The sequence below is a fragment of the Thermobia domestica genome, chromosome 7 (assembly GCF_964235325.1).
Source record: "Thermobia domestica chromosome 7, izTheDome1.hap1.1, whole genome shotgun sequence".
In the NCBI taxonomy this organism is placed as follows: domain Eukaryota; kingdom Metazoa; phylum Arthropoda; class Insecta; order Zygentoma; family Lepismatidae; genus Thermobia; species Thermobia domestica.
In genome coordinates, this window is record NC_137460.1 from 256,408,273 (window position 1) to 256,429,343 (window position 21,071).

The following is a 21,071-nucleotide window of genomic DNA, read 5'->3' on the forward strand; positions in this document are numbered from 1 at the left end:
TGTTTAATCAAATAAACTTCTGAATTTAAGGTTATTAATTACTAATTATTACACTAATAGTACACTAACACACGTACACATGTGTATATATGTGTGTATATGTTTTGTATGTATGTAGACAGATAGATAAAAACGTCACAAAACAACATTCTTATGCAGAAAAAAATTTTGGCGATAGAAGTAGTTCATGGAAATATGATGGCAATAAATTCCTACAAATTCGGAGCATTTCCTATCTCAATCGAAGTAAAAGAAATCAATGATGCACTAATCAGTCATTGAAAAATACGAAATTCGTTAGGTTAAGTTCTGATCCCTTAAGCCCGTATTCAACAGCTGCTTCAATTTCGAAATGTTATTATTCTCCTTGTTTACCTTCATTTTTAATATTCCTGCGCCAAAAGTTTGCATGTTTCTTCATTCCTCTCATTTCCATACCTTTATTGTCACCGTCGTGACTAATCCGATTGTGTAGAAAATCGTGATTAACTAAGCAGACTCATCACCATGAAAACACCTAACACTTACTTGAGACTTGACCGTTTCTGATTTTGAAAACGCTCCTGCGTACACAAGTCATTACTCGGCAATTTATTTAGAAATCATTAACAAATCATATATAATGACTTTCTTTAAGTAATAACCAAACACTTGTGGTGAGTTATTGAAACGTTCGGATTGCGAGCGTAGCAAGAAAGTTTTTAACAAATCTATTTCTTTGCAAATGGATAATATTGATTTAATGGGGCGCCAATACTTTTCAGGGGCGACGAATATTTTACTCATTTCCAACACTTTTTCTTTCTTCTTGCTCGTTCGACGCCTTCTTCCTATCAGCGCCAGGTCAAAGGCCCCGCTCGCCCCCTAGCTACGGCTCTACGAAAATATTGTTTCATGTCGTCTTGAAGTGCTGGGACTTAAGGCTTTCAATTCTTTTAATTCTGGGAATGAAGGAGCACTAAATTTCGTGCTGCCTGTTTGGAGGCAATGCAGGGACCGAGGAGGTTAAACAAAATGATCAATGGACAGAGTTTAAAATTATTCTTCCGAATCAAAAATGAGGTAAGTCGCAAATTCCACTACCAGTATCGAAACTTATAAGTTTGTAAAATTTACGTGTTTTTATAATTGTAATGCCACAAAAATCAATTTTGTAGTGTTATCCTTAAAGGAAGGCAGTCTGCTATGTATGAGAGGAAACTTAGTTTAACCGTGTATTAAGGGCTATTAGAATTTTTCTTTAGGGATATAATTATCGAATGGCTTATTAAATCCGAAGTGTTTTAATAAAATCGGCAGGAAAAATAGGTAAATGTATGCAATTTAAAGTGCGATGTTCATAAGTATCTATTTAAGGAAAATCTGATTCAAAAGCTTGGCCAAAAATGCACTCAAATCGGCGTTATTAACACCTGCCCAGCGAAGATACTAAACATAACGCTCATGACGAATATAGGGTCATTTTTGACCCATCAATATTTTAATTTTTTTTAAAGGAAAACATAGTATTACTACTAGATTTCCAATTAATTTAAAAAATTGATATTAGTGATGAGCCTATTGGTCTTCATTGGCGATTCTAGAAGGTAAAAAATGGGGGCAGCTAGAAGCCAGACTATGATAGCTTTGTATAAATTTTCAAAAATATATATATTCAATTATTTTTGTCACTCAAAAAACTTGGGGGCCTAGGTCAGAAAGGCCATTGTTCGTCTTGGTCTATTTTAGAAAATATATACTAGTCCGTCCAGTTTGATATTCACTCTGACCGGCAATATTACCAGTTCGTGAAGAGAAATTTCCCGTTCGTAGACATGAAATTCTCCAATATGATTCAATGTTTACCGGAAATAAATAAGGCACACAAACACACCCAGATATGCAGATCTATATATATATATATATATATATATATATATATATATATATATCGAGAGAGAGAGAGGGAGATAGATAGGTAGTTCTACCGTACTTTTCCATTTGTACATGTTTTGAAGAAAATTATCTCGTATCCTACATATTTGGAAGGAAATATCCCACATTCCCACCGGATACGAATTTCCCGTTTTGTGGGAATTTTTGACACCTGGCAAGACTGTTGACATGTTGGAGAATGCTAAGGGAATGAGCACAGAATAGAAATGATCATGGAGAATAAGAAAAATTGCAACAAATAGAACGGTGTGAGGTAGACAAGATAAAAGATTCTCTACATTAAGATCCGGAGAAAGAATTGTTTATTTGTGGTTGACAAATAAAGAATCCTAAGGATGTAGAAATGCTACTGCATGTTACGTAGGTTAAAAGAAGCATACCTATTGTGGTGGCCAGAAAAAGGAAGAAGAAATAGGGAAAAAAATAAAATGAAGCATTTATGTGTCAAAACTGACCAGATCCCCGTTGGGCAAGTGTTAATAATACTTTGCCTCTTAAGAACTGTACTGCTCTAATAGGAAAAGTGTTGTGCTGTGTTCAATCTGTTTCGAAAAAGACTATTTTCCCGGTAAATGAAAGCAATGCAAAATTATACCAATATTCGAAGGTGGTTGGGGTAATACTCCTAGTAATTATCGACTTATATATCTATCGTTAGGAAAGTATCTACATTAGATGAAAACTGTCTGCATGCGAGGTTCGTAAATATGTAGAAAGCAATAATTAATTTTATGAACATCGGTATGGATTTACAAATGTCAAAAATACAAAAAAAAAAAAAAAGAAAAAAAACCGCAATCCCATAGCTAACTGAAAAAGCATAGAAAGACAATAATGCAAAATGGACTGCATACTTGGATATTCAAAAAGCTTTTGACACTCACCATACCACATGATAAATTATTACTCAAATTGGAAAGAATAAGCATTAGGAACAATTCGTTAAATCTAATTAAATCTTTCTTTAGAAATAAATACGAAAACGGCCGTAAATAACAAGACTTCTGTAAAATTAACTGTGGTGTTCTTCAAGATTTTTGCATATCGCTGTTATTTTTCGCTATATTTGTAAATTCTTTTGTTAAATTGGATTTAGATGGAAACTTTTTGTTATTTGCTGAAGTAACACAGTACAAGAAGTCATTAATACAACGAAGATTTAGAAAGAATTAGCTTTTAGTTAAGTTGTAACAATCTTAGCATTAGTACAAGTAAATCATAATACTCTATACTTAATGGAGGAAACGGTAACGAAAAACAAAATTTATAGCCACGAATACAGCTGTGGTGATGAAAATAAATGTAAATGTAGTCCATTAAAAAGTTCAGATATATAAGTATTTAAGTATGTATTTAGACAATAAACTTACTTGATAAACCCACATAAATCATGTTAACCAGCAAAATTAGGAAAAATCAAAAAGTACAATATTTAATATTATTAGAAAGAAAGCTGACGTCTCTGCACTTTTTTCCTCTTTCGTGGATTCGCATATAATATACGGACTCTCTGTATATTATATACGAAATACAAAACAATTATTTAGGCTATGAGGCCAAGTGGCAAAGAAAAATGAAGTCCTAAACATAATTCCGATAGACAATCTGATTTTGCTAATAAACTTATTATTACCAGTGAGTGTCAAGAATAGCAGCTTTCTTGTAAATAACAAAGAACATATATTTGAAGAGTTAGGAGAACCTTTACGATAAAATATTAACCCTACAATGCATAGTGGGAGGGATATGGGCCATAGTGGTAAATAATCTGTTCTTTCATACATAACAGTGTGTAGTTGCTAATGTATATTGAACCAGATTGGGAACGTTTGAAGCTTGTTGCAAGATCACAGTTTCCACGTAGATGGCACTAGTAAGCGTACCGGTACTTCTGTTACTCATTTTTGTTTCCTCTCGGAAAGCTATGTTTTCACAGAACAAAAAAGCCATGCATTGTACGGGTAAAAAGGAATTAGATACAAACTACGCACAGAAACTCAAAAAGATATGGGCTGCAGTAAGAAGCAACTCGTCGATAAACAAACTAATAAAATTCCTTAAAACTTTTTCCTTCATTGGTTTAGTTACAGAAGCAAGCAAATCAACTCCCATCTAACACAAAACAGAGACAGGATGAACAAGAAAAGAAGCCAGAAATCTCATTATTTGATTCTTTCACTTTCTATCTATGCAATGTGAAGGCTTATATACAAGATAATAGGAAAGTTAGATCGATAAACTCTTATAAATACAACATACACGCAAAGGCTAAAAAGGATATGCATCCAAATTAGCTTATATAAATGGAAACAAGCTTTTATGTGTTTCTTCTTTTCCCTTTTAAAAGCAAAACGCGGATGGAAAAGCACAGGACTGGAATTCTTCTAAGATAGTCCAGTATCTTCCCTTTTATTATTATCTTTTAACCATTACATAAGTTAGCATATGTTATATTAGAAACAGCAAAGCCTTTTATTAAGAAATCATTCTAATTTTCTTAAAAACAAGCAGTAAACAATAAACACTGGTAAAAAATCATTTACATACCAATTATAATAAAATTAGACCCTGTATACATCTATACCCTTTTATTAGTATGCAGAGTGAATCTAAAAATTACTTTAGCCAATAATCAGCCAACAATTACTTTATGCAGGGTGTTCTAAAAAGAAAAGACCACTAACGTTACTAGACCAAACATTGGAGGTAAAAAACGTAAAAAGTGATAATAGTATATTGAAAGTGTATGTTAACTTACCTTTGATAATAAGTTATATACGTTTACGGATGTTGACGTACGTTCGATCGTGGGTTTTTATACGTTTATGCATGTTAATTTACATTCGATCGTACGTTTTGTATGTTTAACTAAATAATTGATGTTCAGGTTTAATGTACGACGTTCAATATTGGCGTTTGACGTACAAGTGTGACTTTTGACGTTCATATTCAGCCTTTAATAGTGTGACTTTTGACGTTCATATTCAGCCTTTAATACTTTATTAGGGAACTTTTTAACTTACTTTACTTTCCTTCCTTTACTAGTCTTCTGTTTCAAAGCACTTCCTCTTTTGGTAGAGTGCTGTCGCTAGTCATTTTATGTTACTTTGAGACGCTCAATCGTTCGTAAAAGAACGCTTCTCGCTATCTGTTACCGTTTGCTTTTTATATCGATAAATGTTGAAATCGGAAATGGTTAATTTTAACCACTTCCCAATTAGAGCTTTAATGCAAACTATGGAATCTATTCTTGAGACCCTGAATTAAGTGCAGAACGGCTCATCTTGATAGCTTTTACCGTTTTTGCTCTACGGAAATAAATATTAAAATCGGAAGCAATAGTAAATTTGACCTTCTTCCGTCTTGAATAGAGTGCTAAAGGGAAAATAAAATTTATTCTTGGGAAGCTGAATCGATTGTAAGCAGCAGCATTTTGATAGCTTTTAGCATTTGTGATGTAAGGATAACAATATTGCCACCAGAAGTAATAATAAATTTGAACCATATCCATTTTTAATAAAGTTGTGAACAGTCATTATGCATTGTTTGGAAAAAAAAAATGTTCATGATACTTGTTACGACTTTTATTTTATAGCGATAATTGTTAAAAATGAGTTGCTGATGTTGAGTTTAACGTCCCATTCAGCAGCGAGGCTATATAAGACGTGGACCTACTGATTAACGTGGAATCCGAACCATATGAGCTCCCATGGGGAATCGAACTCTTGTCTCTCACACCAAAGGCACGTATGGTAACCGCTTGCTACGAAGGAGCTCGAAGGGTTAAAAAGGTACTGAAACCGTAATACTAAATTGAACCACTTTCGGTTTGGGTAGAGTGTCGTGAACAATCACGGTATTGTTCTCATTGGAAGGTGAATTGTTTGCAAAAAGCCGCTTCTCGATGTCTCTTATCGTTTTCGTTCCCTAGCGATAAACGTTGAAACCGGACATTGCTAATTTCAATGACTTGTGGTTTGAATTGGGTTTGGTGGAAATTTTATTGGGACGCTAAATTCTTGGCGGAACATTTACTTGGGACGCTGAATTGATTGCAAACAACCGCTCTCATATCTCCTATTGTTTCTGATCTATAGAAGTAAGTATGGAGGTCGCATGTAATGGTTAAATTGAACCATTTTTTTTTGTTTTGGTAGAGTTTTGGCAATAGTTATGACGTCTTGAAACTCTTAATGTGTTTTAAGAAAAATCTTCTCCCTATCTGTTTCTGTTTCCGTTCTGTGTCGATGGAACTTTAAACCGAATATGGCTGATTTTAACAACTTCTGCTTTAAACAAAGCTTCAACGCAGAATGAACCTACTTTTGAGACGCTGAATGAATTGCAAGAAATCGCTTCTTGTTATCATTTATTGTTTTGCTCTAGTGAAATCAGTATTGGAACCGGAAGTAATAGTAAGTTTTAACCACAGTCGGGTTTTTTTTAATATTATGGATACTCATGGAGTTTTAGACTCTGAATCGTTTGCAGAAACCGCTCCCGACTGTTACCGTTTTGTTTGTATGGTGTTAAACGTTGAAACAGAAAATGGCTGGGTTTGTACCAATTCCACTTTGAGTAGAAGATTAACAGAGCAAATGAAATCTATTTTTTGAAGACTGAATTAATTACAAAAGACCGCATCTTGAAAGCATTTACTGTTTCTATTCTACGAAAATAGGTACTGAAACCGAAACTAATATTAAATTTAAACCACTTACGGCTTAAAGCAATTACTAATAATACATGAACATATATGGATGTATTTTGAAAGAAACAGAAAAAAACTCGTATCAGCCGTTATAAGAACCGGTGTTGTGTCACTCAACAAGCCGACACTTGACTGACTTATCCACGTCAAGGTTTGGCAACTGCGTTTTCCAAGCGTTATTTATACTGGACGTGGGTAGATAACAACACTACGAGATGCCACTCCTATATGGATTACCGGAGCGACATCTCCTTTAAGAACTATGGTTCGTTTCGGAGATTTACGAAACCACTCTTTTAATCATCGATTAATCCATGATATAATGATGGTGCTTTAATAAGTTCTCAATATTGTTAATTAATTCTTGCTTGATCTTGATTTGCAGATCAAATGCTTTTAACGAAATAGGAAAGCGGGAGCCAGAGATACCTAAAGGCCGTAAATAAATTTCAAACTTCAAATGGAATCCGGGGTAAATCTCTAACAATAGCTAATTTAACAATACATTTGATAATACCGCGTTTAATTGCTGATTCGAAAGCATATTTGGTATGGTCTGTGCAACTTAATGAACAGCATGAGATTGTCATTCTAAGGGTTTTGGGTTCGATTACCAGCCTAGACCAACCGGTATTTTTTGAAGGAATTAAGCATTGTGTATATAAAGTTCTTGATTCCTACGGAGATCTCTCCCATAAAGTAAGGAAAACCAAAGAAAAAAAGTGACAGCAGAAAGTCAGAGATTGTTCATCTTCAAGCGTTAAAATTTCGTTTACTCTTGAAGGGAGGAAGTCTTTCGCTTTTTCCTTCCCTCTTTCCTCCTTTGTCCTTTTATTTTGCTTTCCATGCTTCCTTGTCTCTATATTATGCATATTGTTTTCATTTATTTTGCATTAATTCATATATGCTAGAACTTGAGGTAAATTGAATTTACGCCTATCTATCTCGTGTTTCTCTAAGTAATTTTAATTCTTCTTCCTCCAACTGGAGAAATATACTGGTATGTTGTGTTGGGGCATGTCTGTACTGTCATATTGGCTATCCAGCTATTAGGCGTATAGTGAAACAATTCTGCTGGTGGAAAGAGCTATCATTTCTTATATCTGTCAACCTATACTTAATAGTTTCTAGCTATATAAGTGAATTTCAAGTTATGAGTTGAAAAAAGTAAAAGATAGGGCATATTACTTCATATATAACATAACTAGAAGTCACAATAAATAGCAAAATTCTCTGTCCCTTAGACAAGTTGCATAGTTCTTTGATGTTAAAATTCAAATAACTATATACATATAAATAGCTAGGAAATTTATAATGAAAACGTTTACCAATCGTATGTGGTGAGAATCTTAGTCTACTTTATATATGACAAAAACAGAAAATAAACACATTTGTAATAAATGATAAATATGTAATGCACCAAACAGATGTAAGCTACAAGTGTACTTGCCTGCCATGGGGGGAGGGGGGCTTTGGGTCCGCTTGAGACACTAGCGTAAAAAGAGGAATATAACTTTAAATATAGAAACACGCTGACTTTTTACTTGCTTCATTATTGATATATGTTAAGAAAATTATAAAGTACATTCCTATGATTATCTCTAATTTTAGATACAAAGTAATATCCTTCGTTAAAGGGATTTATCAGTGATCTGCCTGCCTTACAGTTTTTAAGAGAGTATTGTTTATACTACGGCATTGAATTTCCAGTTGAACACTTTGCACGATACTTCTAAAAGTATGGTACTAAATATATAGGAATGCACGACTCATAATTGTACTTTTATGTGAACGCATTATAATAATCTTAGTAAGATAAAAGTCTACTGTTTTGTAAGAATTTATATGTGTTAATCAACTGTAATTTTATATGCTTTTCTTTCACAAACTGAACAGAAATGTAGAACGTATTATGTACAAAGTTACGGAAATGATCCCGAAGTGAACTTGTGAAAGCAACTTTTTTCCCAGAATTGCTAAACATCCCTTGAGCATCACCTGAAAACCTCATTTTTGCAAAAATATTATTTGATGGTTTCGTTATAATTTTTATTTGGCCCTTTGTTAGCAACATAGTTTACTATTCACGTTGGCATCTGGAATACAGTACAAGGTTCGATGCAAACCCACGTAGAATAGACCAGAAAATAAATCCATTTAAAACAGAAGCGATAGAATGAAGCCAGAGAATTTTTCCTTCATGTATAAATTACCAATGACACTTTGTGCATCGAACTGCTTTTGGAATACTGATTTATTATCGTAATATATAATTCAAAATATTATCTTCCAAACGGTCTTCCTACCAAAGCTTCACGACAACGTGCCAAAAGATGTTGGGTCTTACTCATATAAATTTGAAATATAATTTTTAATTTTTCTAGTCGCTTTTTTTTTCAATAATTATTTTTCTAATTTCTAAAGTTAAATAATTTACTCGTGAAAAAAGGTTCTCTGAACTCGAAGCTACTTTTAGACCAAACATGTAACGCAAATGCTGCCAAATAGAAACTGACACTACCTTTGCTTAACACTCACTCACATAGAAATTATAACTATAAAGTGTGAGATGTTTAGGAAATCATGATTTCTTAGTACCATGGTTCAGACATCTATTATAATAGCGAAATAGATAGATTAATTTTGAGGCGGTTAGAGAAATATTTGAATCATCAGTTGACGAGGCTTAACAACTAGTATGAAGAAACAAGGAAGTTGATTTGCATCTGAAGCGTCATGTACCCTCAAGACTATGGGTTAAGACCTGAGCTACTTAAGTAAATCTCGTCCCACTCTTTCGGTACAAATGTAATTTATTTTCTTTCTTAAATAACACAAAATATTGCAGGTATTTTTCGATTGATCCTAGATTAGCGTCCCCTTAAGCAGCGAGGCTATATGAGACGTGGATCTACTGATTACCGTGGAATCCAAACCACATGAGCTCGCGCCGGGTATGCAACCCGGGTCTCACACGCCAAGGGCGCGTACGCTAACTGCTTAGCCACGAAGGAGCTCAGGTATTTTTTGAATCTGCGCATTTTCCTTTATGTGCTAACGCGGTAGTCCAAACTTAAGCGACCGTTTGTCTTAAGTCAAATAATGAAAGGGTTAACAGAACGTATTTAAAAAGTAATTTTAGACCAAATTTTCTAGATTTGTAGGTATACAAACATCAAAATTGCGCGAAGAAAGGAATCGCAGACACCAATTTTCCCTGCACAGGTTATTACACGTTATTTCTAAAATTAGGTCACCTCTTTCTTACATCTAAGATATAATTATGCAGTCCTCATAAAGTTACATTTTTCAGATTGATAAAAATTCGATCGGTGAGCACAAATTCTACATTTCGAATTATATTATTTGCCAACCAACAACGAACGTAGGTTGCTAATATGGAACCATTCCCTGTGAGATCCTGAGAAGTGTTGAATATTTTCCAAAGCTTTGCTTAAGTGCAAGATTTAAGAATGCTTTCCTAGGATCAGAAAAGATTCGTAATATTTGCTTATGAAGTAAAATATTATGTCTGAAATCATATGTTATTATTTTGCGACGTATCTGACACTTTCTTAGGTTGCTTTATCATGAAGTAACATATGAGCGCTCAAACTTTGCCTAAACCTGAATTCTTTATCACACTTCTGGCAATCATAACTTTTATCAATTGTATGCTTTGCCATGTGGTCAGCCAAATTCGATTTCTGGTTGAACCCTATGCCGCATATGTCACATAGGTGAGTGCGTTTATTAGAATGCCGTGCTATATGCGTTATCAAATTTGATCTCTGATTAAACTTTTTCCCACATACATGACAGTGATAAGCCTTCTCTTTCGTGTGAACTACACTGTGATTTCTTAAAATACCTTTTGATTTAAATGCCTTATCACATTCGTTGCAAGAGTAAGGTTTATCATGTTTATGGCTTAACTCGTGATATTTCAATCCCGGCTTTGATTTGAACTGCTTGTCGCAAAGCTCACAGTAGTGAAATTCACCACCTGTGTGAATTAACATATGTGTTCTTAAAGATGATTTTTGTTTGAACATCTTCCCACACTCGTTGCATAGATACTGTTCTTCACTAGTATGGCTCCTTATGTGGAGTTTCAGGCCTGAAACGGTTAAGAAGAGCTTTCCGCACAGACCGCAAGAACGGTGTCTCTCACCTGAATGCGTTAATAAATGAACCTTCAAACATAATTTCTGTGTGAAACCTTTCCCACAGTTGGCGCAAAAATACCTTTTCTTACCTAAGTGGATCAATGTGTGTGTTTCTAAATATGATTTTAAGAAGAATGTCTTCCCACACTGGTTACAGGAATACCGCTTTCTATTGGTATGAAGAAAAGTATGTTCTCGCAAATGATGTTTTCGTCTGAAACTTTTGCCACATTCTTGGCAAGAATACGGCTTATCTCCGGTGTGAATCAACATATGCCTTTTTAAGTCATTTTTCCCAACGAAACCTTTGGCACACTTTTCACATGAGAGAGGCTTTTGATCCTTATGTGTTAACAAGTGCATCTTCAAAACTTGCTTGAGTCTGAATCCTTTTCCACATTCTTCGCACTTATGTTTCTCGCCACTATGAATTAAGTTGTGAATTCTTAGCTCTGATTCCAATCTGAACGTTTCGCCACACTTCTCGCAAGAAAAATATTTCGTGTCTGTGTGAATGAATTTACTATTTTCAGAATATCTAATGTGAGAAGTACTTAGTGATGGACGAAGTGCACTGAAAAGAAAAATACGAATATTGATTAATTACCAAACATTTGTTCTGGAGACGGATTCGACTAGATAGATTTTGGCACTGAGGCTTCACGACAGCAGAGCCATAACGAGATTTCAGCGCCCGGGGTGAAGTAGAATTTGGCGACTTTCTACATTCACATTACCAAGCTTTCCTTTTTCATTTTTTTATACATATAAGAAAAGCAGCTTTTGCTGTTATGCTATGCTGAATTTTTGTCAAGCTGCTTGGAAAGACTATTACAACAGCAAAAGCGATCATTCTGTATTCTTTTGCGAATAACAGCTGCTTTCAAGAGACCTATTTTGTACGTTTTGTTAAACTTGACAAAACTACTTTATGTTGTATACAAATTTACTTGGTGAACAGTTATGGAAACATACAACTATATAGAACGTTCGATACTACCGATAAGAAACGAAATTTTAATACATTAGAAACTATGCTTTGAAATGTTCGAAATGGGTGACAGAATCAATTTCCAGTGATAATTGTAAGCTTCTGTAATTTTGTTCTATATGTGACCACAAAATAACATTTTAATTTTCATTCTTTTACGGTTAATATAGTATGAGAAATGTAATGGAAATTCGGAAGCTTTCTTTGCGCGAATTTCTCAATACTGATCAATAGAAGTGAAGAATATATTTAATGTTTGTATTTAAAATTCAAAATATAGATTGCCTATTGCATATGTTTGAAATTATATTGTTTAATCAATTAAACTTCTGAATTTAAGGTTATTAATTACTAATTATTACACTAAAAGTACACTACCACACGTACACATGTGTATATATTTTGTATGTCTGTAGACAGAAAGATAAAAACGTCACAAAACAACATTCTTATGCAGAAAAAATTCTGGCGATAGAAGTAGTTCATGGAAATATGATGGCAATAAATTCCTTCAAATTCGGAGCATTTCCTATCTCAATGGAAGTAAAAGAAATCAATGATGCACTAATCAGTCACTGGAAAAGAAGAAATTAGTTAGGTTAAGTTCTGACCCCTTAAGCCCCTATTCTACAGCTGCTTCAATTTCGAAATGTTATTATTCTCCTTGTTTACCTTCATTTTTAATATTCCTGCGCCAAAACTTTGCATGTTTCTTCACTCCTCTCATTTCCATACCTTTATTGTCACCGTCGTGACTAATCCGATTGTGTAGAAAACTGTGATTAACTAAGCAGACTCATCACCATGAAAACACCTAACACTTATTTGAGACTTGACCGTTTCTGATTTTGAAAACGCTCTTGCGTACACTACACAAGTCATTACTCGGCAACTTATTTAAAAATCATTAACAAATCATATACAATAAGTTTCTTTAAGTAATAACCAAACACTTGTGGTGAGTTATTGAAACGTTCGGATTGCGAGCGTAGCAAGAAAGTTTTTAACAAATCTATTTCTTTGCAAATGGATAATATTGATTTAATAGGGCGCCAATACTTTTCAGGGGCGACGAATATTTTACTTATTTCCAACACTTTTTCTTTGTTCTAGCTGATTCGGCGCCTTCTTCCTATCAGCGCCAGGTCAAAGGCCCCGCTCGCCCCCTAGCTACGGCTCTGCATGAGAGATGCAATTACAGATTATAGTAGGTTCCAAACCACACGAGCTTGCATCAGAAATTGAAACGCGTTTTCCTGTGCAATAGGAGAGCACGTTAACTATATAACGAAGTAAGAGTTCACGAGCTTTTGTCTACAATTCTGAAATAGTTATGGGATCCAACGTGAAGAAAATATTAAGCATTAAGAAATGTTTAAGCTATCTACAACAGAAACGTAATATATTATATAAAAGAAAGTAATATATTTTACAGTGAAATCCATGTTGCTATCATTTTTTTATTGCAAAGTTGTAAAAAAAATATATTTTTGAAACAAAAATTAAAGCAATTCTAATGCAGCTTAAAGTTAATATTTTCGTACTAAGTTGTACTTTATGAATATTATAAAGTAAAATTTACTTGTAGAATTTAAAAATGTGCTATGAAAAAAGTATTTATCTTGGTTTATCATTGGCGCTTATTTGATATGCAATTTCCACACGCTAATCACCTACAAAATGACATGGCACGTTGTTTGTTCATCTTTTCCACCTATGACAATTAGTAAGAGAAGGTTTTATAAAATATGTGTTTCAAGAAATAAAACATCTACACTCCCTTCTTTTCCCTCTCTACAATCCAACACCAAAAGTCATCTACTGTGCAACTAGAAAATTGTTTGTGACTAGTGCACAAAGTGAAAGACGAGTTTTATTACATTGTGTACCCTTTTTGGTAATACTTGAGGATGTGTACAGTCCGCGGCATAAAATTTGTTACAAAAATTCTAGGTCCAAATGAATAACAAACTCTTGCCCAGTTTTCTTATGCATTCCCGCAATACATGTATCAATCGATTAGTTGCTTCTAGTATTTATTCCAACTCCTCCCCGACCTCCACCTCTCCTTGTCTAAAGCAGTGTATGTAACGTAGTACACTCTTTCCATTCAGCTGAAAAAGAAACAGGAATCAAGTTTACAACGTTATAGCTTTAAAACAGTCTTTTCCATTCGTTTGTTCTGAAATATTTTTAAGAGCCTAAATTAAAGGAAAGTCACACAATCTTCCCAGAGCTTCATAAATATATTTAGTTTCATTCGTTTCTTTCTTTAAAGAGTGCAAGCTAGTAAGATGCTCCCTAAGAAATCTATGGAAGTTGCGAAGAGCTCTAAAATATCTACGGACAGAAACGAGTTTTATTCAATGGTTCATTGAATTTCTTTTCAGTAAGTGCAAGCAAATGTTTCAGGGGCGTCATTTGGGCAGGACAGGAGGGTGTAATTTCCCCTCTCTTGAGCTTCATAAATACGTATTTTTTGATCAAATCTATAGTAATACACTAATAAAAAGCTAAAATCTTATGTCGCCGGAGAATCTCTTCCTTCCCTCCCCCCTTCCCCAATAAAGTCTAAAAGACACTGGTTTTAACAACAAACCTATAGAGTTACGATAGCACATTGCTAAAGAGCTTACATTTGGTTTCAAGATTCGAAGGTTTGATCTCAAGCCAGATGACATCCTGGGTGACATTGGGAGAGAGAGAGAGAGAGATAGAGAGAGGGATTCAAGTATGGAGACAGAGAGGAATGATTTGTATACATAGATTTAGAATTGGGGAAAAAATGATCGGACAGCATTCGTATTATAACGAAAATTCTGATTTTGTGAAAAATAAGAAGGGAAGTTTTCGAACTGCGAGGATCACATTAGGCAGTTGTCGAATTAATGTGGAGAACTCTTTTTAGAGCATCAGATGATTACGAAAGGAGAGAAAGATCTTCAGAACTGAGGAAATAAGATTTTAAAAAATCTGGTTTAGGCGACGGGTTTCGAACCACGAACCTTGTGGTAATCGAACCATCACTTTATCCATTCTGCTACGGAGGATTCTATTACTCGTTCACATACGTTTCCCTTAGCTGCGTTGAAAGCTACCTTAAGGGGATATTCCAAAAGTTGACTCGGTAGATGCGCCGTTCAGTTAAGACGTAAACCTCTTGTAACTTAGTTACAATGTGGAAAATGAACTTCCTCTTCTTCAGGACAATTTTTAAAGCTTTAAAATTTGTTACTATTGTTTTAATTACGTTACATTTGATGGAACCATCTGATAAAGTAGTGCCAAGCCCTGTGCGTCATTGTCTGTTAAGTGAATGGTTAATGTAAGTTACTCCTACGTGGATGGTCCGAGCTTCCAATCAAGACCATTCTTATTGATTATTTTATTTGAGCTACGCTCATACTGTATATTCCACAAGTTCAAGTTTGAAGTAATGTAGTCACAACTAGTTTAATTCGAAATAATTTTCCAATATTATATTTGTTACTAAATTTACATGGCACTCCTCACTTGTTTGTAGCCCTGCATAAATGCAAAATTGTTTTAAAAGTATATTTTACTTTCAAGTATTATTGATTTTTTTAAATTGTCCTTCAAATTTATTTTATAATTATTTTCTATTTCTTAATTATAACATATTTTCTATTTATATTGTATTCTATGTTACACGTTTATTATTTACATTTTATGTCTTACCTTTGAAGAGGAGCTTTTGACAATTCAGAGCAGCAGGGACATACACAGGATGCAGGCCTTGGCAATCCAGACCTTTTGCCCCCACGAAATCACTACTTTTTTGTTTGTATATATATATATCTAACTTGATAGATGGTGATAGCAGGGGCGGATCCAGGGGAATGTGTTTGGGGTGATCGCATCCCCCAGAATAGGGACCTTTTTATACTGTTTAATTTAAAAATAAAACATATCCTAAGTATTTTTCATCTTTGTATTATAAACGTAAATTAAAACCTAAAGTAGATAGGCCTTACTTTCTTAAGAAAGTTAATTCTACAGAAGAGCTCTTTCTCATGCTCTATTTTCTCTTTTCTTTCTTTTCTTTTCTTTCTTTCTTTCTTTTTTTGCAATCCGCTCTTACCTTGATTTGACTTCGAACGACCGCCCTTCCCAAACAATCATCCTGGATCCGCCCCTGGATGATAGACATTTTAGTAAAATATGCCCTCAATCGCTGAAATAAATTTCTGTAAAGCTTTCGATCGCTGAAATAAATTTCTGTCTACAGCCCTGCAAAACAGTGACGATTTTAGGGAGTGATCAGTTAGTAATGCCTCCCTGGAGCAACGACACTTCCTCAGAAGTCATATCTCCGATAATTCAGAATGTGATTTGTGCATTATCACTTTTCACTCTCAGTGTCTTGAAACGCACCAAAAAGGAACTGTTCTGAAGTATTTACTGGTTCTCCCTATGACCCCATTTCAATATGGCCAACCTTGGACATATTCTCATCTGAAATATCACCTTTTATGTCAGTGATCCCGAAAACTATCCATTCGACACAAATATAGGATATTTTCGATTCTTTATTCCTGTCACCCTCCCATTGTCAACTCGAAGCCAACCAAGGCTCATTTTGGACTTACTCAGCATCCACAGTGTCACTTTTCATCTTTGCATATGAATTCGACACTAATTTCGTTCGTATTTGACTACTTTTACATGTCACCTTCACCTCTTGGTAGGGATTTTTTCAGTATCTCGCCCCCACAACTATGGAGAAATTTGAACCAACTAAGTATAATTATAAATTATCATCTGAAACACAACAGTTTGGTTGATCTTTTTCGCAGAGGAATTCGTTAACTACTGTTTCAATATCAATGTATTGGCTTTTTTTTCTGTCCATGCTGAAGATTGCCAAAGGGCTAATCTTCATGTGCAATGAATATAGGTTTTAGTGGTTTAATTTACTGAATACTCGCTTAAATGTTGCTCTCGTCACAGAAAAAGTGATATACAGTTATAAAAGAAAAATGAAATGAAATATCTAATTTTTACGTCCCACGATTATGCCGACTATGCTAATGGAGAGAGTAATGGTGAGAAATAAATGAAATTGTTTAATGAAAAAAGTGGAGGAAACTGGAGAAACCCGTGGACACTCATGCACTCGGTGTTTGTCCATAATAAAGTTCATTCGGCGTGAGCTGGGATCGAACCAAGGACCCCATGCACCATAGGTAAAGTTATAAAAGAATAGGCGTCTAAACAAATACGGAACACTACTATCAATGAGAGTTATATAAGATTAAATTTTTAGTTATTTCATTCTAAGTTAAAATTTCAATCAATCTTGTTCTTCATTACTGTTCCAAAACTTAAAGTTGTTGCTGCAAGGACGTGATAAATCTTTTCAGTAGACTTCGCAGTCCCCTCCACAGCTTCTTTTTCATGTAAGACTAAAGTAGTCTCATTTTAGACATCGAGGAAAAATAGTGGAATTACGAATTTTCAATGGGCCCCGTTTTACTCTGGGCTCCCTCAACGCACTGCCGTTAGTTACGTCACTGTTCAGGATGCATGATGCAGCTTCTGCTTTTAGGAATACTTTCTAAGGCAGTACGATTTTTTTTAACTGCTGTGTGAATTAAGTTGTATTTGCTAGAAGTGTCGGTTAAAGGAAACTAAAGATTCTACACTCAAACACAAATAATCTCTTTGGAAACTCTAATGGAAAACGAAACGAATCGTCCTAAACATGTTACGCTTTTGAAGAGAAAAAGAGCAAAGCAGTAGTTGCACATACGCTTAATGGTGTTTCTTGGATACAAATTTATAACTTACAAAAGTCATGTTCACGTCATGGTTTGATAGATGAAGGGTTAGTAAAAGGAATTCTTACGCTGGTGGTCGTGGGTTCGAATCTCTGCTCTTCTTGTTACTTTTTTCTCTTAGCTACACTTAGTTTGTGCATTCCAAACCTCGAAGTTTGGTTTGGATTATTTATGAAAGCAGGTAGAGAATTAATTGTAGTCGAAATTAGTTTCAAATATGAGATTATAATTATATATTTTGTCTTTAACTTATTACGTATCAATTTTTATATCAAATTTTTAAGTCTTTATTTAATTCATCTTCCGGTGTAATACAATGAACATATGCAGAGCGACGTTAGTCGGACAGAGGTACTATATTCCATTGTTACTCTAATATACCTAGGTATTTGTTCATATATTTATAAATTGTTTACTAAGTAAAAACTTATGGCGGTCCACATTATGTGTCATATAATAGACCGGCGGACATAGCAGAAGGCGTATTGCAAATATCCCTGGTGATAGAAAGTAGGGATCTTCTTCACTAGATGCGAACCACTGTTACAGGCGGTTTTGGTTTACATAGCAAGCATAATACCACTCGGCCACCAAGTCTCGCACGTTAGCCTCTTTATTAATGCAGAACATACTGAGACACTTACATTCCCTGGTGTCGCGTAATGAATTTCATAAAATTTTGTTAATAAGTGGGTCGAATTAGGTAGCCCTCGAGAGGGCTGATGATGTTGTGGGCGAGCATTTATTAATAGTGTGTATAGTCAGTCCTCTTGGGACTCGATTACAGCTGCCATACGCCGTGGCATTGAATCCACCAGGCGAGAGATAAAGCGTTGGGTGCAACAGATCGACCACGCATCTTCAACACGCTCCCAAAGATCATTAGATGTTCCTGGAGGATTGTTCGACCAGGTTTCCCGCAATGTTCTTGCAACAGAGGCCCACATATTTTCAATAGGGTTCAGATCTGATCCATGAGGAACCCAGTCAACTATTTCGACATCAGGTTGCCTCTGTAACCATATCTAAACCACATTTGAATTATGTATCGAGCTATTGTCCTGTTGCAAATATAATATGCCGTCACCTACATTAGCTTTTATTTCCGGGATCGTTTCATCCTGATGTTCCACATACTTGTGGGCGTTTAGGCGACCAGGAATCCTGCAGATTCCTCCGAAATTTGCAGCCTTGCATATCCATGCCCAACAGTGGACAGTTACATGTCCCATTCGACCAGAACGGGAAACGTATTCAGAGGCATACCTTTTTCCAGGGGGGCGGTAAACACGCTTCGGTCCGAAGTTTGCATTGGAAAATATTTTTTCGTCTGTGACAACGACCTCGTCCCACACACGTGCAATATTTAACTGTGCAAACGTCAGACGGTCAACCATGTGGTCTTCTGTTAGTCGCTCCTTAACAGCTGCCCTGTATGGTCTCAAACCAAAGGATTTGAGTCTACGACGGACAGTCGTAACATCGCCTGGGAAATTGGTTTCCTCTCGTAACTGTCGGGCAGACATAAAAGGGTGTTCACGGCATTGGGCAATTACACTCTGGTCTTCTTCGGCAGAGGAAACTCTTTGTCGCCCACTTCCTCTTTTACGTCTTACATCTCCTGTTTCCTCATATCTCCTCCACCACCTCCGTGATGTAGCACGGTTAACGCCATATCTCGCGCCTGCCTCGCTATAGTTCATGCCCGCGTGCTCAATTAAAGCAATCACGCTGCTTTTAACAAAAGCTTCGTAGTGAGCCATTTTCACACCAGAAGCAAAATGATAGCTTTGCTTAGGTGTTTGAACGGAACGTGCTTCATGTGACGTCACGTAGCAAGGCGGAGTTTCCTCTTATTGCTGTAGACGATATCGTACGCCCTCTGCTGGGTGTTTCGTGACGGAAAAAGTGATTTTAAGCAGTTCATGGCGACCGCTTTGAAAGCAAATGTAAAGTATGAGAATTAAATTTGTCATATCTGTAGTTTGGTGTAGAGACAAAACAAAATTGGAAACCAAAGGTTTAAGAACAACTCAGATTATTAACATAAAACAAGTCAAAGATTATTAACTTGTATTATCATACAAGAAATGCGAGAATTTTGAAACAATGAAAAATAACTTAGAAATTTGCAACTGAAAACAAAAAAAAAAAAAAAAAAACTAACTTAAACACACTAAAGGGTATGAGTAGGGGGATTAATGGGGACGTCAGCAATGAGGCTATATGTCCCCGTCTCGAGTAACGCGAGGGATGGATTTTACCATTTCACTTTGACGGAATAACGTAGAGGATGGAGAGGAGGGGGAAGATACATAACAGCTATAAATATAAAAATAAAGGTGACAATGTTCGGTGGTGAATAACTCTTGAACTACCCGGTCGTACTCAATCACATTTTGAACATAGATGAAATTCGGACCTGGGAAGCTTTTTGTTATTTCATTTTGACATTAGAACTTGCGGAAGAGGAGGGGAGGGTAAATATATGAAAATGAATGAAACTTAATAACTCTTGAACAATCCGACTGATCCCAATCAATCGAACATTCAATATAGATAAGGTTCGGACCTGGGATGTTTTCATTTTTTGCCTTGACAGCACAATGTAGGGGTGGGGAAGGGGGACTATGCAAAAAATAAAAATAAAAATGCTGTCTTGGTGACTTCATCACGCTTAAACCACTGAACTGATCTTAATCAAATTATCAACATAGATGAGGTTCGGACCTGGGGTGGTTTTTATCATATCCCTTTGATGGTAGAACGTAGGGTAGGAGGAGGGGAGGGGAGATATCTATAAAAATGAATAAAACTTAACAACTCTTGATTCACCTGACCGATGTCGATCTAATTTTCAACATAGACGACGTTCGGGCCTAGAAACTTTTGTTTTAATATTTTCACTTTGACGGTAGAACATAGGACAGGATAAGAGAAGGGGAGATTAATATATAAAAATCAATAGAACAACTCTTGAACCATCCAACAGATTTCGATCAAATTTTCAACGTACATGACATTCGGGCCTGGGATAATTTTTGTCATACCGTGCCCCCAACATGGAGAGGGGAGAGGGTTACATAAAATCATCGAAAATGACCAATATCAAAGAGTGCTTTAGTAATAGTAAAACCATAACATATTACTATTTTTCTTTAATTTAGCCCAGCGAAATCGGGGTGCGACTTAGATTCGAGGACGTCTTAAGTTCGAGTAGTTATCGAGAAATAATTAAAGATATTAACGTGTTATTGAATTACTTTGCTAATAATAATAATAATAATAATAATAATAATTATTATTATTATTATTATTATTATTATTATTGAAGATTTGATCATTCAAATATTGAAAGATCAAAATATTCAAATACCTTAAGACAATTAAACGTGTGTCATCGCCGTCTAATGATCACCAAAAATTCTAAATTTAAACAAAATATTCACATATGGTTCCGACTT

General features: G+C 35.2%; 1 protein-coding gene across 6 annotated transcripts in view; it reads right to left on the minus strand.

Moving 5' to 3' along the window:
- LOC145690843 (uncharacterized) overlaps positions 1-21,071 on the minus strand; it is a 112,356-nt gene that overhangs the window by 38,292 nt on the left and 52,993 nt on the right. For 2 of the 6 annotated variants that reach the window (XM_081766190.1, XM_081766191.1), the window contains exon 3: positions 3,293-11,389. The exons of 3 other annotated variants lie outside the window; for them this stretch is intronic. In XM_081766190.1, coding sequence (XP_081622316.1) covers positions 10,222-11,389 — 1,168 coding nt within the window. In that variant the 3' untranslated portion in view covers positions 3,293-10,221. Of the gene's footprint in view, positions 1-3,292; positions 11,390-21,071 lie in introns of those variants that run through there. One more of the 6 variants, XM_081766197.1, reaches the window with a different exon arrangement.